The 25802-nt window shown below is 37.1% G+C and overlaps 1 protein-coding gene across 3 annotated transcripts in view; it reads left to right on the forward strand.

Moving 5' to 3' along the window:
- The first annotated feature begins 251 nt into the window (after positions 1 to 251).
- satb1b (SATB homeobox 1b) overlaps positions 252 to 25802 on the forward strand; it is a 65461-nt gene continuing 39910 nt past the window's right edge. Inside the window, exons 1-7 of one of the 3 annotated variants that reach the window (XM_067397864.1) lie at positions 252 to 614; positions 10440 to 10678; positions 12897 to 13073; positions 14592 to 14718; positions 16861 to 16984; positions 24392 to 24503; positions 24826 to 24903. In XM_067397864.1, the coding sequence (XP_067253965.1) occupies positions 10468 to 10678; positions 12897 to 13073; positions 14592 to 14718; positions 16861 to 16984; positions 24392 to 24503; positions 24826 to 24903 (829 nt within the window). In that variant the 5' untranslated portion in view covers positions 252 to 614; positions 10440 to 10467. Of the gene's footprint in view, positions 615 to 8867; positions 9475 to 10439; positions 10679 to 12896; positions 13074 to 14591; positions 14719 to 16860; positions 16985 to 24391; positions 24504 to 24825; positions 24904 to 25802 lie in introns of those variants that run through there. The other 2 variants (XM_067397855.1, XM_067397872.1) reach the window with 2 other exon arrangements.

Raw genomic sequence — 25802 nt, forward strand, 5'->3', positions numbered from 1 at the left:
TTCGCTCTGAATTTCAACGCATAATTTAAGTATAAATGCGCTTTTTATATAAAAAATATAAAAATAAAATGTTTTATCAAGATACAAAAAAAATAAATAAATAAATAAAAAAGTCACACGACTTGAAGTGTAAACACGCCGTGGCTGTGGATGGCAAGTTTTAAATAATTTTATACCGTCCTCCTTCCTGACAATTTTAACATGTGGTGTGTAAATATGAGAATGGTTGAGTGTGAAAGTGGATGAGTCCCTGGAGAGCGCGCGTGGAGACGCGCCGCGCCAAAAATCAAAGTGGGGCAAGAAGACGCGGTGCGCCACAGCTGGCAGATCGTCTTATGTCGACGGGGAGGGGCGGTTCGTTTACCTGACACCCCTCTCATCGAGCTCGAACCCTCCCCCTTCTCTCGCGCTTCTATCCCGCACCGCAGCCCACGTTGCGCGCAGTCCGTGCGCTCCCAACTTCAGCGGCACGCGCAGGGACACCTCCATCTCCATCAGCGAGCACAGCTGTGGACGCGCGCCGGCTTTGGATCTCTCAGCGCGGGGACGAAGTTAAACGAGCGTTCGCAACTTTTGGATGGAAATCATTCGAGGAGATTGCTAACTTGTCTAAGGTATTGTAGTATTTCCTTTCGTTCTCTGGTGTGTCTGAGCATCTGCTCCGCTGCTGTATATTTAACGAGCAGTCAGATCTCTCTTATCAATAGATAAACAATTGATAATGAGCGGAGGAAAAATCAGACTTTCAGGTTGCATTGATGTGTGTGTATGTAAATGGAAGGAGAAGTTCATTTTTAATAGTGTCCTGACAGATGCAATGATTTCTAAGAGCGTTTTAAACACAAATCAGAGGTCAGGATTGTGTGTAGCACTATTAATGACATATGCATGTGTGCATAAGGAAAAAAAGAAGGAGGAAAAAATCCCATTTTATGGAGTCAAGAGGCAGACATGCTCCTAAATAAGATGAAATGACTAATAGAACTAAATGTTTCTAAATAAAGCCCACCCTGCAGAGAATCACATCACACTGTGTGTTTTCTGTTTCGGTGAGCTGGTGTGATGGATAAGTTATATATCGGGAGTTTTTACACTTTCAATATAGTGATCAGGACCCTGTGATGTTTACAGTTGCAAAAGTGAGACGTGTATTACATGCATTTGCATGCAAAGAAAAAAAGGCGAGCAGATTCAGATGCATATTTAAGTGCAGTAATGTTTTAAAGAAATGTATTAAGTTAAAAACCAAATGCACGTAAAAAAAAAAAAATACATTTTTAGTTGATTACCTGGTTGCCTTAAAATTTGAGTTGCGATCGATTTAATCAACTTACCTGAACCACATTGTCTAAGAAAAAAAATAATAACAAAGCATGAAAATAGTTTTACAGTGTGTTTTTGTGCATTCAGTATATATTTGAGTTCGTTGAAATTAAAAATTTGAGTTAATACAATAAAGGCGATTGATTTAATCAACAGAAACTTGTAGTTCAGATAACATAGTATTTCATGCTAGACAAAATGCTATGATAACAAAGCATGAAAACAGTGTTTACAGTATATATTGAAATTAAAAATTTGAGGAAACTCAAAATATGATATTATCTGAACTACATTTTTTAAGTTGATCAAATTTTATGATAACAAATCATGAAAATGTTTGTTTTTTTTCTTACAGTGCATATTCATACAATCTATACTGTCAACATATATTCGCTTTGGAGCTTAGCATTAAAAAATAATTCTTCACAACTGAAATGAATGCATTTATTTGCATAATTTTTGAGCCGAATTGCTCGTAGGCACTCTGAACAAATAAAATAAAAACATACAAGTCTGTGTGCTTTCAATTCATATCCACTGCTCTTAATTGCCAATTATAATGGGGTGTGATAGAATAAATTACATTACAAAGTGCTTCGTTTAAATTCACGTACATTACTGTTATGGTTATGTGTGGCAAGCATACATTACTATTATTACGCTGCAGTTCTGCGATGATGTGTTGATGAAGGAAGTGCACATGATCTCATGAAGATGTTCACAGTTGCTCGTGGGCAAGAAGGTGCTGCTGTCCGCAGATGATATTAATTAATAGAATTGAATGGAGGTGCAGTAACCTGAAAATGAAAACGAGATGACAAAAAGTGTGTCAGAGTATATCTGATCCCTCATTAGGAGGTCACTGTGGTGAAAACGAGGTTATTCTTCTTGAGATTACTCTCAGCCCCTTAAGTTATCTGGGGTAGAATTAGTGTGGTTGATCTGGTCAGTGTTTCTCAGAATAGAGCTCGTGAGCTTTTCCTGCCAGCGTCAGGTTTGCTTCTTGTAAGTGCTGTTTGACATCAAAGTCGCTGCTATTATGCAGGTTTCTCTCATTCTTACATCTTGTTGATGGTGTGACGTGGAGAAGTACAGTCTGCCGATGTGAAACCGTGTGGGCCCTCTTGATGTCAACCTGAAAGTTGTTAACCATTTTTCACTGGCATCGCTTAACCCCATTTCCACGGCCGGTTGTCGAGATGCTCTCCCGCACCTCTGATATCTGTGTCCCAAATCTTTCGGCGTGCTCAGATGCAGATGTTTGTTTAAAAAGCATCCTCTCGTGTTCTCCCGCCTGACTCGCTAAGGCCTCGAACGCGTCGAGCTGCGAATAGCAACAGGATGTCAGAGTAGGTGATATCGTGAAGACCAAAGTTGCATCTTTGTCAGGGAGAAGCACACGCCGCTCGCCCTCCCGACCCTCGGAGACCAATTATCCGGCACGCCGCTTCGGTTATTTTCAGCGTGCACCTGAGAGAGTAATCAAGGCGACTCGTCCTTGATGAATTATTTCCACTCCTGTTGTAAGTGACAGCGATCAAGGAAATTCCTGAAGAACTTCTTGGTTGGTCTCTCAGCATTAATCGTCTTCACCACGAACGCTAGGATGAAATAACAGCTCAGCAAAGAGAAGAATTATACTTGTGGTTAGAGCACGGTAAATACCTGTTTAGCTGCCAGCGTATGCATTTATTAGACTGTCGCCAGCAAATAAGAGGTCTGTCTCGTTTTTTAATATGCGGCTGCTCGGAGATTCCACCCTGTTTTCTAATAGTTAGGAAAGGTAACAATGAATCAGAGACTTTTGATGACAAGCTCAAACCAGTTTGGGGGAGAAAAAAGAAGAAAGGAAAATTAAGGATTGTTTGTGCATACTTGGGCTCTGAGTCAAGCATGCAACTGGAAAATAATTTAGCAACTTTTTTTTCCCTAAATCATTTGCATACATCAGTGCTAAAATCCGCATCTCGTGTTTGATTCCTCAAGCGCTGACTCTTATTTTTCATGTATGCTTTTATCTGGTTTTAAGAATCGCTGCCGGATCTTTTTTAAAGAGGACAAAGCGTCAAAAGTGCGTCATGTCGATTTGGTCATGCTCGGGCTAAATGACATTTGTGCAAAATCAGAAGAGCACTAATAGAACCGTCACTAATAGAATTTGAAATGCGCACCCGGAGCCACCTTAAACCTTGCAAAATTTCGCATAACCTAAATTTAGACACTCCATATGTTTTGATCTGATGTTATTGTCTGCTATTTCTATGCTTGTCGTTATCCGATCTGTGTAGGTTTTCTCGAATCCTTTGTTCTGGTAAGACGACACAAAGAAAGCAGTATGTATCAGAGGAATGCACATACTGCAAAAGATCAGGCTTTTAATACCCACCCACATACTCGCAAGAAACAATTAAAGAAGATACTCTCTTTTACAGTACATACACACACACACATATGCACTTATAGAGATTTGGAGGGACGCAGATTAACGGCATACAAATCTTTGCCTTTGCAGTGTAGTTGACTGAAAAGAAGCAAGGGCTTTCATTTGTTGCTTTGATTTGTCGTGCACAGACACATATATAGAGATAGAGAGAGAGAAACACTGAAAAGAGAGGGAAGAGGTGTGTTGATATTTTATGCATAACGTAAGGTGCACATTTTATGACCTTGGCGTCGCTCACCACAAAACTCTTGCATTCAGTTTGTTGCATTTAATGGCCTGTTTTGTGTGTGTGTGTGTGGAATATCTGTACGGTGCATCAAGCGAGAGTATTGCACTCATTTTGATAGATGAAAGCGTAGTAAAATGAGCCAGAGAACTTCTGGACAAAGAGCTTCACAGCGCCTAACTTTATTAATTGTTGATACGTCGCAATCCACGAGGCAGAAATTAGAGGGCTAATTATTTGATCATGTGACGCTGCCCCACTGCAGTGACAGAAAAGTAATTTCCCGGGCCTTGAAACTGATCTCTCTTGATTGTTAGATGAAGGATTTGTTTTATAATTCGATAAACAAGCGATAAAGAGCCTCTCGCTCTAGTAATTGTTTTTAAATAATTAATACGGATTCCTTCGGGAGTCTCAAAGAGCAGGGTCTTTTTGTTGTTGTCGCTGTTGTTGCCGTTCGGTTGTCTGCGGCTGGACTTTAGGATCCCGCAAAAGCTCTTCAGTGATTTAAAAGTCTGGCTCACTTTATTTGGCAGGTGTTCAGATGTGAGGAAGCCACAGGAGGACTTTTACAGTCCACACAGTGCACACTAGACAGAAATGACTGTTCACTATGAGTTTGCTCTGTTTTTGTCACTGCATGTGATTGTAAAACACTTCAGTCTAAACGCATAAAGCCCCTCTATTGCTGCCGTTTATTATTATTATTAATGTTTTTTTTTTTATTTAATACGAGTCATGAGAGTTGTGCACAGTCAACCACAAACTACTGTATTAATGTGCTCCTCTATTCTGTCTCAAATGTGCCAGCGACCAATATTTCGAGACTGTAATGAGTTCCACGTTTTCGTGTTTCCAGGAAATGTTTGTTTTGAATGCTTCTAATGGAGATTTGTACACTGCCCGTTTGCCTGCGCATTGATTCAGTGTCTGTGTTCGGTATGTGGTGGGCACTGATGACTTACCCCATGCTGTTTGTGTTATCAAACTGCCGAGATGCTCTTGGCTCTGATTTATAACACTACCTCAAATAATCTTGTTAATGCACATTTAACATTGCGGAAGTGGCAAGCACATAGACTAAACAACACCTACGCGCGTGAGCATTCAGAATAGCACTGGTGAAGTGTGCCGAGTGATAAACTGCCTCCAGTGCAGCTGAAGAGAGGAAGACCGCACTGTCTTGTTGTCATGAGGGATTCTAACTTTGGATGCACAGGCTAAATAAACAACGGAACATCTTTAGGATGCTGTCCTCTGGGGTCCTACTTCCTAGTCAAAATAAAACAGTTTTTTGTTTGAAAAAAAAAAAAATGTATGTATGACCAAATATTTAATGTGATGTCATATCAAATGAAGCTACTCATGCATCTCAAATTCAGAAACCCAAGAAGTTTTAACTATTAATTAACTAGTTTACACCAATAAAAGTCCTAGATGAGGTGGAAACAGCTCCTATTTTACACTCTACAAAAATGCTGGGTTAAAAACAACCCAAGTTGGGTTGAAAATGGACAAACCCAGTGATTGGGTTGTTTTAAACCATGCGGTTTGTTTTAAATGTTTGCTTTTAACTCAACTTTTGTTTAAAAATGACTATATGTCTGGCTTGAAATGAACCCGAAATATGTTGGAAATTAAAAATCAGACACATAATTACTAGAGGCAACAATAATAATCAAAAGGTGAACATTTATTAATAAGCAATTTAATAAATGTTTTTAATTTAATTAGTATTCATTAAACTTAAAGACATTTTTTGGGGGGTTCATTTTAAGCAAGAAATACAGTAATTTTTAAACAATTCACTGTAAAAAAGAATTGTTGGTTTAACTTAAAAAAAATTAAAAAGTTACCTGGTTACCTTAAAATTTTGAGTTCATTGAAATTAATACAATGAAGGCAATTGGTTTAACTCAAAATATTACGTTATCTGAACCGCATTAATTATTGGAGTCAATTTGACAAAAGAAAAAATGTTGTGATAAATCATGAAAATTGGTATAGGTGAGTTAAATAAAACATTTAACCCAACCGCTGGGTTAAAACAACCTGATCTGTTTGTCCGTTTTCAACCCAACTTTGGTTGTTTTTAACCCAGCATTTTTTAAAAGTGTACAGTAAATTTTTTTTTGTACATGCATTTGTGAGTATAATTATTATATTTTGCATGTAAGTTTGCTCTGAGCATGTTGGCGTTTTAAACTCCTCAATTGTGTTTACCCTTCTTTAAATAGGTGAGAGCTGAATTATAACCACAGTTGATCAAATCATTTCTGCTCTGTGAATCTGCATGCCCTTCTGTATGTCAGAGTTGGTGTTGTTGGGCGGTGTGTGTGTGTGTGTGTGTGTGTGCCAGGGCTCTTGGCAGTGTCTGCACCTGTTGGCAGCATCAGGACCCTCCTGGCAAGGCCGGCAGAAATTGTGTGATGCTCTTGTATGAGTGCAGAGGAGACTGCAGCCACAGCGCGGCAACATGGCGGCCACTGCGTTCGGCCGGTGTTTCCGTTTCAGTCGGAACGATGCAGCTGCACAATCCTTTTGTGGGCCGCTGATGGATTGTGGGAGCAGAAATGTTAAGCGTTGCATTTTCAATGGTGCTACACTCTAAAAAATGCTGGGTAAAAAACAACCCAAGTTGGGTTGAAAATGGACAAACCCAGCGGTTGGGTTAAATGTTGCTTTTAACCCAACTAGTGTTTAAAAATGAGTTAAAATGATCTCAAAATAGGCTGGAAATTAAAAATCAGACACATAATTATTAGAGGCAACAATAATAATCAAAAGGTGAACATTTATTAATAAGCAATTTAATTAATTTTAATAAATGTTAATTTCCAACATATTTTGGGTTCATTTTAAGTGAGAAATACAGTCATTTTTAAACAATAGTTGAGTTAAATAAAACTACCCAGCAGGTTGGGTCAAACATTTAACCCAACCGCTGGGTTTGTTCATTTTCAATCCAACTTGGCATTTTGTAGAGTGTATATTTGAAGTGTGAGACGACAAATTTATTTTAGAAAACAGCCTAATTTTTGAGTTTTGTCTCAGTGTGAATCTACTGAATGCATCTCGATTAAGAGATCTGCTGTTGTCGGTGTCAGTTTTGGCCTGATCTATAAGAGCGTCGCTGTAGCTGCTGCACCACCCGATGTGTTTCACGAGGACTAACATCTCAACAAATTCACTCTCTTCAAATTCGCATCCATGCCGGAAATGTGTTTAGCGCTGTACGAATGACATATCAGATGCATCGATCGTTTAAAAAGTTAACGAAATCATTTGCTCGTGTTGAAGTGATGAATGCATATGTACTGCGCGACCCCGTGAAATACTTTTGAAATACTCTTACATTTCCTGTTTTTAACAACAGTGATACTTAATGTTCTAGCGGATTTCATACAGCTTTATCACCTTCGGTTTCATGCCTATACATGTTGCACACCCTGCTTTCAAAACTGTAATTAATTATTGGGCCTATTAGTCATTATAATTGCTGATTCTGGCATGGGCATGTGCTTGGAGACTTATAAGTCTTTTTTTTTTTTTATTACAGTCACATACAGTAGCAGAAACAATGTTGGATAAATATAAATATGGCCATTTTTTGTTTACAATTAAATAATTAGCTTAAATATTGAGTGGTCTAACTCCTGTACTGGTCATATTTATTCATTTATTTATTCAGGACACAAGTCAAGCTGAAGTATGTGATGTCAGGTGCGCAGTAATTCACATCTTTTACAATCGTTTTAACCATTCAGGATGTGGCGTTGCTCCCAAACCACCTGTGACCCTTGCACATAATTCTGCCTGACTGTTGTCTTTGTGTTTGTGTTTTTATTTATGATAACTTAAGTTCAGCGGCTGATAAAATGCTCATGCATGTTGCTGTCTTTTTTTTTTTTAAATAAACAAAAAGATTGAGAATGATTTTCATGTAAACATCATTATTGTTTAATAATAATGCATTCAATTGTAAGTCTTTTTATAAGTTAGATCAGAAATAAACGACACCTTTTTATAATTATTTTTAATATTATTATTATTATTATTACAAACGTGCATCAGCGTATGCTTATATTTACAGAAATTAGATCTGTGTGTGTGTGTGTGTTCAGGGTTGGACGTTTGCTGTCACCTGCACGTGTGTGCGCGCGCGTGTCATGCACCAGCATCACTGACAGATGGCGTGTCCTTTTGCTATAAGAAATATTGTACTCTTGAGGCTCTTTTGCAACTTTTAAAAACAGAAAATCTGCTATAATATCATCACACTCGTTCACATGATCATTCGCGTTTGCCTCGATTCTACTGATCAACACACACACACACACACACACACACACACACACACACACATCGGGATCAAAATCCACATTGTGCACAAACAAAGATCGCTTATTTATTTTGCAACAAGAACAAAAATGCAACCTAATTTTATAGTGTTTTGCAGAAATTCATGTGCATCCTGTGTATGTGTGTGTGTGTGTACAGGATGTGTGTGTTATTCAGTAATAAATGCAGAACCGCCTCACTCTAATCAAGCTGATTAAAAATTCCTGCGCGCGTGCAGGCGGAAATCCACCATCATCATCCTCGTTCTCCGGCACTTTTACTTTATTTTCGCCTGCATCCTCCTCCAGGACAGCGGGAGGACCCGAAATCCATCTTCAATCGCGTCGTTTAGGAGGTTTAGAGATGAGGAGAAGCGGCAGGCAGCGCGGAGAGGGAGGGATGAGCCGATGCAACTCATAATTTAATGGGGACAGAGAGAGAGAGAGAGAGAGAGAGAGAGAGAGAGAGAGAGAGAGAGAGAGAGAGAGACGAAGAGAGAGAGACACACACACACAGAAGGGAAACAGAAAGAAAAGGACCGAGCGCGAATGTTACAAATGTAACAAGCGGAAGATACAATGTCGCGCTGACGTGCGTCAGGAATGTTCTCATGCTCTGATGTTTCATTCGACGTTCGAAAGTGTATCGCGCACTTTTAAAGCTGCTTTGGATCCGCATATCGGCTCGAGATGAGACGGCAGGTCGCCGGGGCTTCGTGCTGTTGTTTGGCCAGATGAGAGGCGATTCACGAGCGCTTCTGATCCTATAGGCTCGCGCTGTTCAAGCTCAATGGGATGTGTTGGGAACGCCGATGCTTACTTTTATTTTTTAGCGTATTTTTGCGTACGGAACGGACGGTGGATGTGATGGTAAACTCTATTGAACTCTAGAGACTTACCGGAGATCGCATTTAGGATTGATGCATTTATTTTATTTTATTTTATTTTTTTAAGTACTTTGCGCTTCGTATCTATGTATTATCCGCTGTAATTCATGTGATCTTAGGCACTGGTGTGGGCGATCTGTAAGTTTTGCATGTTTTAGAATAGAATAGCTGACATAAAGCTGAAGTTTGTGCTCCTCCTGCCAAAACTTGAAGTCGCTGTTCATCCACAGCTCTTTATATGCTCGTCTTAAAGTGGTGAGTTCAAGCTGTTTCTTTGTTTTGTGGAATGATTTTAAAGATTTGATTGTTTTTAAATTTGGTGTGTGTGTGTGTGTGTGTGATAATTTCATTCCCTTATATGCACTTTGAAAATGTAATGTAACGTGTGCATTATCTAGTTTAAGAAAATGCAAAAATATTATATGACATGAGATCAATCTGCATTAGGTTACAGCAATGAAAGTAAGTAAAAGCAATAAAAGTAAGAGCGTTTGCATTGACATGCAAGGTTTTGTTTTTCATTTCTTATTAAGTGAACATTAAAAGTGCACACAAAGTTCATCATTTTTATACCTGTTATATTGGTTTTCACATGAAGTCACGTAAGTTCAGTGCTTTGGAATTCATTGTTGCATGTCTCGTGTCTCGTTTGGCCTGTTTGATGAAATCTAACCCCGTCTGTCATGCTGACTGTGAATGCGATGTTGAGACAAGGTGCACGTCCCTTTTCTGGGAATCTTGGATAAGCAGTTTAGCTTAGAAACTTTCGGTGTCATTGAATACACACAGTTACAACCTGTATTTTACATGGAGATGTGCGTCTTCGCCTCCAATTTAGGCTCTTTAAGCGCCCTCGGTTTTTCTCCAAGAGCTCTGATCCGCTAAATATTTCACAACCCGTCCCTCTTGTTCGCTGTACGGTGTGCTGATCACTGAAGTGGACTCCTCTGCACATTAATGCGACTGTACAAAAACTAGCTTGTTTGCTCTTCACATGGGATTCTGCAGTGGGTTAGACATGCATAATACATGCTCCTAAGAATGGGAATGTGATCGTCGCATGAAACATTGTAAATGCCATGTAACATTAGGCTTGATTTGACATTTCAGTCTGCAAGGAAGAGACACAGTTTATGTTCAGATACGGTTCAGTCATCTTTATAACTGTAGATGTTTATTTTATGGCGGTCCTGACGCTTTGCTTTTATTTGTCCCTTCAGGTGACAGCGAGCAGTGGTGCTGAGAATCATGGAGCATCTCAGCGAAACATGCCTGGGGAAGGAGAACTGTGAGATGGTCAACAGTCTGAACGACACCAAGGCCCCTCCGGCCAAACTGGCCCGCCTGGAACAGAACGGAAGCCCGCTCGGCAGGTCTCGTCTGGGCAGCACTGGAGCTAAACTCTCCGGAGTGCCCTTCAAACCCCCTGGACATCATCTGAAGGCCTGCCATAAGAGGGGTGAGTGTGCTTTTTCTTACCGCCGTGTCCTGGGATGAGATTCCAGTGAGAAGCAGTTCATCTGCCCACTTCAACGTCATGCTATGAGAAGAGGTCATTTGGGCTTCTTAATAATTAATCGCATCCAGAAAAAAAGTTTTCGTTTACATTATGTATGTATGTGTACTTTGCATATTTATTTTGTATTTATAAACACATATATAACACATATATGCATGCATATATTTAAGAAAAATATAAAAATGTTTATCGTTTAAATGATATAGAAATATAAATATATACATGTAAATATATAAACATGTAAAGTACAAACACACATAATATGTAAACACAAACTTTTATGCTGAATGCGATTAATTGCGATTAATCGCTAAGCATCCATAGTCCAAATGACCTATTAACGATTAATCGTATCCAGAATAAAAGTTTGTTTACGCTATATGTGTACTTTGCATATATATAAATTAATATGTTTTTTTTTTTTGAAAAATATAAAAATCAATAAATATTTATATATTTAAATATACATTTATATATTTCATAAATAAATACATGTGTATATAAATACAAAATAAATATGCAAAGTACACACATGTAATATGTAAACGCAAACTTTTATTTTGGATATGATTAATCGTTAATTCTCATAGGGCTGTGTAATGATTAATCGCGATTAATCGCATCCAGAATAAAAGTTTGTGTTTACATAATATATATGTGTGTGTGTACTTTGCATATTTTGTATTTATGAATGCATACATATACATGTATATATTTAAGAAAAATAAAAAAAATTAATAGAAATCTATACATGTATGTGTATATAAATACACAAATTATGTAAACGCAAACTTTTATTCTGTATGCGATTAATCGTGATTAATCATTAAACAGCACTAATTTGGACCAATGATATTTCACGATAGGCGGGGCTACTGGATATTTCACCACTCAGAAAGTGGCTAATGTCCTGTTTCATGTTGCGGCCACTGATGGTTAGGATGGAAAAAACCTTATCTTGCACCTGGATTAAATAAATCCTGGTTATCTTTATTGTTTGGTGACTTCAGTGTTTCAGTGCATTGCTATTTATTTCGCTATGTGTGTATATACATGCATGCATATAATATATATATATTATTGCAGTGTGCAATTAAAGGGGAAATGTTTTAGCCACAACAACTAGTGTTAGTTATTCACGTTCCTCTGCTCCGTTCTATAGCTCTCTGGGCAACTGTTATTATTATTTATGGGAAACTTTTGCTGAGTGCCTGCTGAACTTTGGTAGCTACTGTATTCATTGTTTTAGCTGAATAATATTTACCATGGGCTTTTCTCAGCTCTCTGGGAACAAAGCGTGTATTGATCTCGAAATGAACCGACACAGCAGTCTTTATTGTTAGATCTTTATCTATTAAAAATGGAAAAGCTTCGATTCAGCACATTCCCTGGCATCTGCTTATGATTACCCTATTTATTGATTGTTTTCCAGAAAAACGGTCGCATTCTTAGGAAACTGCGACCGCGAGGAGCAGAAATATGATTTATTACGATTGCCCAGATAGAAGAGGTTGATATTACCCCCAGCCTCCTTTAAACCCTGTAAAAATAAAGATCCCGAGTCCAGGAGATCATGAAGTTCCTGAAATTTCATCACCGGAGTGTTGCAGCTGGCTGGTATTATGTGATATTTGCACAGTAAACCCGAACACATGACAGCTTTGGACGGAGATTCTTCGTGTTTTTTTTTCTCCCTGATAGCGGCGCACTGTTTACACAGAAGTAAACCTCAAGGCTATACGTGCATTGGGAGCCGCTGCATACGGTGCATCATGGGAAGGGTACTGGGATCTGCCTGAAGAAGTATTCTAATGTGATTTGAGTACCTTAACAATAAATAAAGCGCTAAAGCCCTAACCTTTTTATTGCGCTAACATGTTTAAATAGCAGAGCTTTTTGGTTGCTCGTGATCTTATTATGCATGTTACAATGCTGCTTTATTTATAGCGGATTATAATCGATTGATAATTGGAGGTTGCATGCTTAGACAAATGTAACTATTCCTAATGCTCATGTTTGGGGTTAGGGGTTTTTCAAAAATGCAACACAACACCTTGCATCTTTCATCTTTATTTTTAGCTCGATTAGCATTTTTGACCGAATATGCAACACTCTCTGCGACGGTGAAGTGTAAAGCGTGCTCTCTTGTTTCTGCTAGGTAACATGCTGCCGGTGTTTTGTGTGGTGGAGCACTACGAGAGCCCCATCGAGTTCGACAGCAAAGAGGAACATGCTGAGTTCGTTCTGGTCAGGAAGGACATGCTCTTCAACCAGCTCATCGAGATGGCTCTGCTCTCCCTGGGCTACTCGCACAGTTCGGCTGCGCAGGCTAAAGGTACGGCGTGCTTTCGTTTCTATTCCTCCAGAACATGCACTTGATTTTCTTTTTTTTGCTTTTAGATCAGAATCATGAGTCATAGAACGCCAGGCAGATGCTCTGATATTTTTGGAGGCTATTTTTGTAGTGATTTGTTGGCTGTGTTCTGGTAGCACATGCACGGTTTTGCTCGGGCTGACCTGATGCCGAGGTCAGGGGGGTTGTGGGTAGAGGCAGGAACACACAGGTGCACCTCCTGCTCTCTGTAATCACACTTTTCTCAATGGGAACGAGTGTGGAGGTGGGCATGCGGTTTCTAATTGCTCGCTTTATGGAGTTGGGGGCTATTTTAAGAGCTGTAGCCTTCAGCCTGTAATTTATCGCAGGCTGTCCATCATAATTTCTTTTTTCTTTGGATCTTGGTTTTTCTTGTTACTGGTCGAAAGACAACATATGGCCGAGAAATGCATCTTTTCAACCTCATACTAAAAAGTACCATGGTATTATCATAACAATAAACTTTAGAAAAACCACAGCTCTGTACCACAACAGAAGTACTGTTCAAAAGTTTGAGGTCAGTAAGATTTTTTTTTTTTTTTTTTTTTTACTTTTATTCAGCAAGGATGCATTAAAATGATTGAAATTGAAGCAGTTGTTTTGGACTTTCTATTTATAAAATAATCCTGAAAAGATGATGATCATAAATGTTTCTTGAGCAGCAAATCATCATATTAGAATGATTTCTGAAGGATCATGTGACACTGAAGACTGGAGTAACGATGCTGAAAATACACCTTTGATCACAGGAATAAATTACACTTTACTATATATTCACATAGAAAAGAGTTATTTTAAATTATAATAATTTTTCACAATATTTCTGATTTTTCTGCATTTTTAAGCAAATAAATACAGCCTTGGTGAGCAGAAGAGTCTTTCAAAAACATTAAAACTCCTCACCAACCTTTAAATTGTTGTATAAAAACAAATATTGGTTAAAATTGTCAATCTTAAATGTATTTCGGCATTACATATGTATATTTTTGCACATTTATAAAATGTAGTTTACTAGGTTTTGAGGTTTGGACATTACTTTGATGGTAAAACCATAGTATTTTTTTATTATTATTTTTAATGTGTTATGTTGAATATGGTTATTAAATGGCACATATCAAGTATGAGTGTCACTGTACGTCACAATATTCCTCATTTAAATAATTAATATGCTGAATAAAGGGGCGGGCCTGTTTGAGTTAGTTAGTAGTGTGTTAAAACTGGCGGAGCACTCGACCACTCGACACTGCTCCAGCCGACCAATCAGAGCACATTGTGCTTTTCAGAAGGAGGGGCTTCATAGAGACAGAGCGTTACTGACAGACTGGGAAGAGAGGAGCTGCAACAATGGAGAATATGAGGAAAATAATGCATGCAAACCTGTTCTAGTAGAGCCCAAAAACACTTTTTAAAAGGCTTTTATTCCTGTGTGCTGCCGTGTGTGAGTGTCTGCCTGTGGTAAATCTTGTTTCCTCACCACAGGTCTGATTCAGGTGGGCAAGTGGAACCCCGTGCCTCTTTCCTACGTGACGGATGCACCCGACGCCACAGTGGCGGACATGTTACAGGATGTGTACCATGTGGTCACGCTGAAAATCCAGCTACACAGGTCAGTGTTTCCCATGTACTGTACCCACAACAGTGCCGCCACAAACAGTGCTGTTTTTTTTCCCCCCACAAGCCACTGCTGTGGGCACACACACAGACACACCTCTTCCTTTTTTCTGTAGACATCCATGTATATCTGTCTGTCTCAGTCTGTCTGGTCTCCAGAGGCTCTGTGGCTGTCTCACACTTTAAGGTGTGCTGGATCCGATCGCTCCTTTTCTTTGTGTGTCTATGTGCAAACATGGATGTGTTAATTGCACATTACAGCAGTACTACTGCTCATCCAATTTCTCCAAAGAACTATGAAATTTAATTCAAGATTCAAGCCTTTTATACAAGATGAATTCATGATGAATGTGTCATCACTAGCATTATCAAATGGAAAGTTAAAAGGGTCATGAACTGCGTTGTTTTATGTGGGGTGCACTTATAATGTTAGTATGCTTTTTACATCAAAAATTGTCATAATTTAGAAATAAAATCTGTTTTAAGGGGCGTGTCTGCTGTGAGACTTCAGTGTAAACGCCCACTGCTGTGATTGGCTGACATCTTCGCATATGAAATAGCTCAGTATTACTCTCATGAAAACTTTTAGCACCTTTTTACTATTACAGCTCCCAAGGTTAACTAATTGTGAAAAGTGTTGATTATAGCATTACATGTAGATCTATGGCATTATATTTAGATCGTGGCATGAAAGGTTGCAGTGATGAACATTGTAGTCGATCACAGACATGTTGTTGAGATCATGAAAGCAGTGATCCGTCAATTTCTGCACACTAATGAATGCTTTCATCATAACTAACAGCGATATAACTAAGAGATTTGTTGAATAAAACGTGAGTTTTGGTGCGAGTCCAGAACTCAGTCACTGATAAACTCACACTGTTTGATTGACAGCTCCAGCGATTGTAAAGGGAGCGTTCTTTGATCGCTTTCTATATATAATTTAATCACCGTTTAAATAACAGATTATTTTCATCCTACTAAGAGAAACAAGGTGAAGTTGAGCGTTTAGTCGCTGGTTTGATTTACTGACACACAGACAAAGATCATCTGACTGCACATGAATCATTAATATCAGATCAGGCATTAGAATGAACACAGTTACTGACATGTTGTTGCATTACTGTCGAGTCCATATCCTAAAAGTCGATTGATTTACCAAAGAATCCACAGTGAAATGTAGCGAATACAAATAAATAAATAATCATATTCCTGCATTAGGATCCTTTGAAAGGTAATGTTAGTTTAGTCCTGTATCGCTCTTCTCTCCTCCTCATCTCACTAACACTCCGGTGGGCGGGGCTTATGTTGCAATGATGAAGTAGGCGTTGATTTCTTCTGTGGAGGCGGAGTTTCACCATCTATTCCAGGACGAGTCATTCGCTGGGTCTGATGTCAATAAAAGCTTTTATTGCACTAATAAGGATGTTTTCAGTTCTGAAACTTACAGGATATTCTTATAGTACGATGACCTCAAGGAAAAGTTGATTTCTCAGTTCATGACCCCTTTTGCAGTTCCGTTTTGTGACGCTGGTGGTGCGGAAATGACACTCCTCATCCTTAATTTGCATTGCATTCTGGCATCGAATGTCTCTGAATGTTTTTTTGCATGGGGGTGTTGCGATATTTACTTGGCAGCTTGCCGTTTTTTGCGTCCTATTGAACAAGCGTTCATTAATGACACCCTGAATGCAGCTGTGTTGATTTGGTCGTGCATTTCTTTTTTTTTACACACATACATATGGATTAAGTATTTAGATGCAGGTCCTTTTTTTTTTTTTAATGCATCTAGCATCTAAATCTATCTGGAAACACCTTAAATTGTTTTAGCAAGCACATGAAGGCAGGAAGGTAGAAGTAACGTGAAATAATAGTCGCCGCATGCAGCTGATGTATAATTCATGCATCAATACAGCAGATGTGTTGTATAAAGTAATTAACTAATCAGAACAATCAGGAGAGAGAGAGAGAGAGAGGAGAGAGACTCCAGATGCATCTGCTTCATGCGCCAAATGAAATCTGTCTGTCTTAGAGGGACGCTTGCAGCAGGAAAGCAAAGCCCAGTGCTCACTGTCCTCTCCCTCTCTTTTTTTCTCTTTCCATCTCTCATTCTCTCTTGTTCTATCCCTTCCTGCAGTTGTCCTAAACTGGAAGACCTTCCTCCAGAGCAGTGGACCCACTCTACAGTAAGAAATGCGCTCAAGGAGTTACTCAAAGACATGAACCAGAGCTCTCTGGCAAAAGAATGTCCCTTATCACAGGTGCTGGAGCCTTCCACGTCTAGTTGCCAAGATTGCAAGTGTCCCTTTTCAAATGCCCAGAGTTTGATAGAGTGGAAATGAACAGAATTGCCATAGAAATCCAAATCAATAGCCATTGTCATACTCGTAGATTAATGCACTTTATTTTGATGCTGTTGCAGCAGTGCTGGCTGTTGTGAATGCAAGTATTGTTGGGTAAACAATGGGCAAACCACAATGATCTTGATAATGCATTACAAGCTGTGAACTGTTATGGGTGAATCTCACGAAACCTGTCACCATGTCATTTTTAACCTAAAATTCCAAAGAAAGAATTGTGTTGTGCTTATAGAAAGCCTTCATTTGCATTTTCATTTGCACTTATTTTAATGACGGTTATGCAGCTCAAATTCTCATTACCGCAATGTAAAACTTTATACAGCATTGTAGTAGTTTTTTCTTACACTTTTTATTTGATTTTTATTTATGCTGATTGAAAAGAACTATGAAAATCCCAGCAGAATTACTTTTTGCAAACAATTATTTAAAAGTCAGACGTTTAAGGTCAAGACTATTAAGGTAATGAGAAAAAATAAAATAATATATATATATATATATATATATTATTACTAATATTTATTTATAAATGTATATTTATGAAGTTGAATACATACAATTTAAATTAAAAAAAAATTTTGTAAATGAGGCCATAAAAATATATATATATATAAAATTAAGCCCATTTTTAGGACCATTTTTTACATTTAAAAATAAATAAATTATATACAATATATAATTTTATTTATATGTGTGTGTGTATATATATATATATATATATATATATATATATATATATATAATTCATGCATCTATATATATATATATATATATATATATATATATATATATATATAAAATGTATAAAAAATATATATTTTTTTATATATATTTGTTTTTATCAATAGTTATTTATAAATATATATTTATGAAGTTGAATACATACAATTTAAATTAAATTTTTTTTTGTAAATGAGGCCATAAAAATATACATGTATATAAAATTAAGCCCATTTTTAGGACCATAATTATATGTATTTTTTATGATTTTTTTTATATTTAAAATAAATAAATAAATAAATTTTATATATATATATATATATATATATATATATATATATATATATATATATATATATATATATATATATATATATATATATATATATATATATATATATATATATAAAATATATATATAAAATATATATATAATATTTCTTTTATATATTTCTTGATTTTTGGGGTTAAATGTGACCAAGACACATTTTCCAGAGATTCACCTTTTTAAATAAGCAGAGCTGCTGTTTAAATGCTTAAGGGAAGACGAGTGTTTCAGCTTGTGTGTTGGCACAATCGTAGTGCGTTTCATCTCAGGGAAGCCCGTTCTTTACCTGCAGGTGTGTGTGTGTGGTGGTGTAAAGAGTCCCAGGGTGCTGTTCAGGCAGCGCAGGGGCTGGGCCGCTCCACATCTCTCTAATCACTCTGTTTACAGTCCATATGTGAGCTATTCCCACTGAGCAGCGGCCCGGTACTTACACTGAATTAGAGTCCGCTCACATGCTGTAGGCTGGGCGGCCGGCGTGTGCTGCAATCTTTGGGGGAGGGGGGAGTTTTCTGCTTTTCTTGTTTCCAGGATGCTTCATCATGCTAGGCTCGTCTTTGGTAGGTAACCTAGTAGAGGTGACCTCTTTTTCAGGTGAACAGTCATGCTGTTGAACAGGAAGAGTAGGAGAGATCGGGCCGATTTAAGAGCGAACGCCAACTTTTATAGGATTAGTGTCTCCTTGATACTCCGAACGGTAATCCCTGCTCTTGAAAAGGTTAATGAATGGAGAATTAGGAGAAGTACGCCACTTTGGAGAATGGTTAGCAGAATGAAAGAGGATGTGAATGGAGTGTTTGTTGCATGTTTAGGTTTATGCAGTTGCAGGAGAACTGGTGAACTGTCTTTATGACTAGTTGGCTAATCATTCCTAAAGAAGCCTTATATAAATATGTTGATTTGAGGGTCCATCATACAGCAACCAGACTTGCTTATTAGTACTGTTCATGTGGGATGTGTTGAGTTTTCAAATTGCACTTTTCAAAGTTGAAGTACTTTTAATTTGACTTAAATGCAACACTCATTCTGCAAGAAGCTGAGAAAAATCTGAAAAAAACAAAACTGAGAAATGATAATGACGAAAAAATTAATATTATGCGTGAATGTATGTGCTTTCCCATGACTCATTGTCTACGGATTATAGTATAATTACTGTAAAGCGTCCTTGTGCTCTGGAAAGGTGATATTAAATTTGTATTTTTTTAATTAATTTGAGAAATATTGAAACTTCTTAGAAGGTCAACGCGCTAAAACTTATTATAATAAAAAATACATTCATCCCCTCTTAAGTGCAGTGCATTACATATTAAACATATTTTTTTAAATCATATTTGTTAGGAATTTTAATGTCAGTATTATTTTTGTTGCAGCAGAGATGAATCTAGAAACTTCCCAAAGACAACATGCTAAAACTTTTGAAATTAAAATATTTTTTTATTATAATATTGTTAATAGTATTTACATTTAATATTTAATAATTTACAATAATTTGTGGGATGAATTTAGCAAATTCTCAGGAAGTCAGGATGTTAAAACTTGTATTAATAAATATATAAAATATAATAAATATAAAATATTTATAAAAGTTTGTGGAAATGCTAAAATTTGTAAAAAAATAAATAAATAAATATATATAAATATATATATATATGTGGAAATGCTAAAATTTGTAAAAAAAAAAAAATATAAATAGATATATATATTTTTTTTAATATATATAAATTAAAATATATTTATAATTAAAATATATATTTAAAAAAAAGTTATGCATTATGAAATTTATATATTATAAAATTTATATATACATATCAAGGCTAAAAGAAATAGAAAGAATTTGCATTTTCAGACCCCCAAAATACTGTTGTCGTGTAAATGAACAATGAAAATATAAACGAAATTCCATTTTTAGTTGTAATGTTGTCTTGTAAATGCCCCTAAGTTTAATGGACATGCTGAAATTCATGAAAAAAAAAATAATCTAAAAGTAAAAAAAAAAAAAATGGACCATCTCACCAGTTGTCCTCACTAATTGACTAGTTAATTGCTGGGTGATTAATTGACCATCCTGACCCCATTCCTAGTTCCTTCCCCCTGGATAAAAAACAAAACAATAAAAAAAAAAACCACATGGTTTTGTTTTCAGCACAATATAACGCGACCGCCGTCAGGCCGATTTCTCGCGCACCACTAAAGAAAGGAGAAAAGTAAATTGCTCCGGCAGGTTTGTGCGAGGCCCCTCCCGCTCATCAGCCGTCTTTCAGCACACGTATGTTTCCCTGTGATCAAACTTAACCCCTGTGTCCCCTCAGACGACCGCAACAAAAGAGCTCCCCACCCACCCCGTGCCCTGAAAGAGCAGCTGTGTAGTTGCATAGCAGCAAATAGCCATCAAATGCCATCTCTGCGGGCTGAGCTCGGGTTTGACATGAGCTTTTCTCATGGTTTGGACGAAAAAGAAGCTCTAATTAAGACGTTTTAAAAGAAAAATGAAAAGGACGGGGAATAATGCGAACAGTCTCTCCCCAGGGAGACCAAAAGATGCCACTTAAGAAGGAAGTGCCTGGCTAGATCCGGAGCATTTCTATGCGACTCTCCCGTGACGGAAAGTCAAATAGATGTTTTAGGTCGATAACGGCGTGACAGACTTCCTGGGTGCTCTGATAAGGCCTCTCGATGGTTATCTTTTAAAGAGGCTTGTCCCATTACCTGTTGATGGCTCCTGGCGCTCGGTACGCCGAGGTGTTTATCTGCATGGTTTGTGGTGGTGTACAGGGCTCGGAAGATGTGCGGCGTGAGGCCGAGTGATTAATGAACGCAGCTTTTCACAACATCTGTGTCAACTGTACTCAATATGAGCCTCAGAATAGTAGATCTCAAACAGATCTTTGATGATTCATCGTGGGTAATTTTGTTCCTCCTCTATTGTTAGATGTTGTTTTTGTTTGTTAGCTCTCTTCCACCGTGACTGTTGTTTCAGATCGACGATAAAAGAGGCTGTGACATTTAAAACGCCTGAACGTGACCTCCTATCTGCTGCATATTCCACTCTTGCTTTTGGAGATGGTCTTCTTCTCCTCATCTTGGATACCGTTATACACTTTTCATTTCTACAGCAGCATGAGCTTTGGCAGTAAAGGTTAATAGTCCTTCTCAAGCGTACACAGCGATGTGTTTTTGGTGAGCGGTTAACCCTCTTCTGGCTGCTCCTGCTGAACTGTGCACCTGTTCATGGAAAAAAAAAGCTTCCAAATGGGATTTTCAGCCTGATTCTGTTGGAGAACCTTTTAAAATTCCATATGGTGCCATAGTGACATCATATGGAACTTAAAGAGGTTCTGTTTTCATTCACATTCTAACATTTTGTTTTACAATTAAAAAGTCCATATTATGCATAAGAAAGCATTTTTAAGTTTCATATGATTTTGTAGAATAGCATACTTAAATTCTGTATGATGCACTGTAAACCTGAATAAGTTGGGCTAACTCAAAAAAAAAATTCAATCAATTTTTTTACATCAATGTTTTCAATTTTAAGTAAGCAGAACTATCACGTTTTGAGTTTGTAGAACTCATGCATGTTTATTGCTCTAACTTGAAGTACTGAGTTAGCTGGCTCATACATTTTTATATCAATTAACATAAAAGATTTACTTAACTCATTTAATTTGCAAGAACTCAAAATAAAAGTTATTTACTTTTTAAAAATGTATATGAAAACGTATCAATTTAAATTTCCCCATGTCATAAAGAACATTTCAAAGTTCCATATGATGTCATAGGCAAACTTTTTAAAACTCTATATGAAATCATAGAAGAACAATTTAAATGCCATAAGCAGATAAAACGCTCCATATGATATCATGGAACAAATTTTATAGTATGCCATAAGAGAACGTTTTTAAGTTCCATGGAATGTCATAGAGCCTCTTTAAATTCCGTATGATGTCATAGGAGAACTTCACATATAGTTTAAAACTCCATATGAAAACAATTTAAATTTGCATACTATGCAAACATTTAAGTTCCATATGATGTCAGAGAAGAGCCTGGTCATTTTAAAGTTAATATAGTTTTAAAAAGTTATGTATGGAAATCTTAGGAGAACAATTTAAATGTCCAAATTATGCCATAAGTTATGGAAGCTTGTTTCCGCCACTAAATTAAAAAGTACTCAGAATTGCGAGATTTAAACTCACAAGTCCGAATTGCGTGATATAAACTTGCAATTCTGAAATTTTTTTTTGCAATTGCGAGTTTTTATCATGCAATTCTGACTTTTTTCTCAAAATTTTGAGATATGAAGTCAAAATTGCAAGTGAAGTCAGAATTGAGAGATATAAACTTGCAAATAAACAGAGAAAAATGCTAGCCTTTTCCCCCTCACAATTGGACAATATAACACGCAATTGCGAGTTTAAATTTCGCAATTCTGACTTTTTTTTTTCCAAAATTGAGAGATATAAACTAGCAATTGCAAGTTTTAACATCAGAATTGTGATTATATATGCACAATTCTGACTTTATAACTCACAATTCTGACTTTATATCTCGCAATTCTGACTTTATATCACACAATTCTGACTTTATAACTCACAATTCTGACTTTATATCTCGCAATTCTGACTTTATATCACACAATTCTGACTTTATAACTCACAATTCTGACTTTATATCTCGCAATTCTGACTTTATATCACACAATTCTGACTTTATAACTCACAATTCTGACTTTATATCTCGCAATTCTGACTTTATATCACACAATTCTGACTTTATAACTCACAATTCTGACTTTATATCTCGCAATTCTGACTTTATATCTCGCAATTCTGACTTTATATCACACAATTCTGACTTTATATAAAGCAATTCTGACTTTATATAAAGCAATTCTGACTTTATATAAAGCAATTCTGACTTTATATAAAGCAATTCTGACTTTATATAAAGCAATTCAGACTTTATAACTCGCAATTCAGACTTTATATCTCGCAATTCTGACTTTATATCACACAATTCTGACTTTATAACTCGCAAATCTGACTATGACTATAAATTGTGAGTTTATATCTTGCAATTCTGAGAAAAAAGACAGAATTGTGAAAAAAAAAAAGTTGCAATTACCTTTTTTATTTCATGGCTGAAACAAGCTTCCATAATAAGCAGGCGTTCCATATGAAAAAAAAAAAAAAAAAAACACTTTTAAAAAAAATACTCCATATGATATCATAGAAGAACAATTAAAAGTTTTATAGTATATCATAAGAGAATGTTTTAAGTTCCATATAATCTCATAGAGCTTTTTTAAATTCCATATGATTTCATATATAATTTCATGTATCAAGCTTTAGACTATGTGAATTTTAATGTCTTTGAGAACATTTTAGAGTTCTATATGATGTCAAAGGAGAATAGTTGTTTCTACACAAACCTATACTGTAACCTCAAAAACTAATCTTCAAAGAAGCTTATAGTCACATCAAGATTCATAACTGCTTCATATCTCTAGGTCTGCTCCGAGATGCATTGGAGCATATGCTGAAGTTATCCATAAACTCAAACTTGAAGGTGTTGTGTTCCTCTATTGTAAGCCACGAACCCCTCCTCCCAACCTCTGAGTCCCCAAGTGCTCATGTTATAAAAATGATAAAGCTGCCGTACCTGTAATTTAAAAACAGATGGTTTCATCTTTTGAATATTTATAACAATCAAAACAATTTCTGCGCTATGTAGCCCAGGGCTATTAAGATGTTAAGTGTTGGGTTTAATGAAAAAGAATCTCAGCTTTTTTTTTTTTTTTTTTTTTTTTTTTTTTGGGAGTGGAATGTATTAAAATATAAAAAGAAAAAAAGCAGAGAAGATGAATAGGAAACATGCTGTTAGGGCAGCGAGGAGACGTGAACTCATTGTGTGGTCTCAACATGCAACTCCGGCTGTGAAAACAGATTGCAAATATGAGTTGCATTCATATAGGGCAGAAATCCCCAAAGCATCATCTGCTTTGCTCTCTGCCTCACAGATCCTCCTGTACTCTTTCATACTCTGTGGCATTTGTTAAAGGGACATGTATTTTTATTAGTTTATATTACTGCAGAAAAAAAAAAAAAAATGTGCATGAATCGCAATTCTTACCGTTTCTTGGATCAAGATATGACACTTTACACTATATAAGTAATGTTGCATTGTGCACAGCACAGAATGACAGGATTGGTTAATGTACTGTGTGTGAATGTGAATTTTAAACGACATACAATTTTGTCTTGCAGAGTATGATTTCTTCAATTGTTAACAGCACTTACTATGCAAATGTGTCTGCGGCGAAGTGTCAAGAATTCGGACGCTGGTATAAACATTTCAAGAAGACAAAAGACATGATAGGTAAGCATCTGTCTTTCTGTGTACGTGTCTATCTGTCTGTGTGGTTTTAATACACCTCATTTGTTTATGTTCTTCAGTTAAAATGCAAATCTAATACCGAAAAAACCTTGTGTTTAGGACAAAAAATCTTTGCCACAGCAATGTGATTTTTAGCTTGTCAAGAGTTCAGACACGCTTCTGTCAGTCAGGTTGTTGTACTTCAGCTCTTGACATCTGCCTCTTGTTTCCTGTTCACACGTTCACTTTTACCCCCCACTAACACTCTGTTTCTCTCTCCACACCTGTGAATGCGTGTGTTGCGTGTTTGTGTTCATCTGCGCAGTCGTGCGCCAGCCCTCCCAGCTGGAGGGTTACCTGGGGACGTGTGTCCTCCACGACAGTCCACGTGCCACCACGTTAGGTAGGTCACGTGACGCACCGCAACCATATTATACATGAGCCCATGTGCTCGAATTCCGATGGTGGCAACACTAACCGCATTAACGACTCACGGCAGGCCGAGAGCCGCGTGAGCGGGGCGATTCGCGTCTGATATCAGATGACGCAGGCTGCCACGATATAGATGTATGCATATACAAATTGTAAAACCAACTAATTTTGTTTGTTGTTGTTTTTTTTTTTTTGTTTTTTTTTTGTTGTGGCCAAGTCAAATGTATTTGTCTAGTGCTTTTCACAATGCACATTGTTTCAAAGTAGCTTTACAGAAAATCATGATGTTAATGTTTATAATATCTTAAAGGGGACATATCATGCTATAACTCTACCAACACAAAAAGCGTGAAAAAGGACAACCCAGTAACTTTGTTTTGGCAAGCTTTTCTCTGACGCTCAGATTTCACTCCCCTTGTGACATAGGAAGGGGATCTTATTATAATATTACCGCCCCTTAATCTGCACGTTTACACCCACGGCACTGACATTTTGTTTTCGCAAGCGAAAACGGTGTACCAATTCTAACGCCATGACAAAACTTTGAGCAAAGCTTGCTAACTGTTCACAGACGAGCACTGAATATTATTTAGAGTCTCGTTAGCTTGGATAACATTGACTCTGGCAAGATCGATTGCTAAAAAAATGAGCGTTTCTGTCCGAGCGATCTTTTGGAAAATATATTAGACCATTCACAGCATTTGATAGCAATCATAAACGTTAGCCTGGTGTGTATGGCTCTGTTTAGCAAACAGGTACGCTATGTATAGTGGGCGTCCATATGGGTTTAGCAACATGACGGCACATGCTAGTGGATGAGTTGAATCAACTTTAAAAAATGTATCCACTAACCATTCAGAAACGTCTAAA

This window comes from Chanodichthys erythropterus, chromosome 2 (genome assembly GCF_024489055.1).
Source record: "Chanodichthys erythropterus isolate Z2021 chromosome 2, ASM2448905v1, whole genome shotgun sequence".
In the NCBI taxonomy this organism is placed as follows: Eukaryota; Metazoa; Chordata; class Actinopteri; order Cypriniformes; family Xenocyprididae; genus Chanodichthys; species Chanodichthys erythropterus.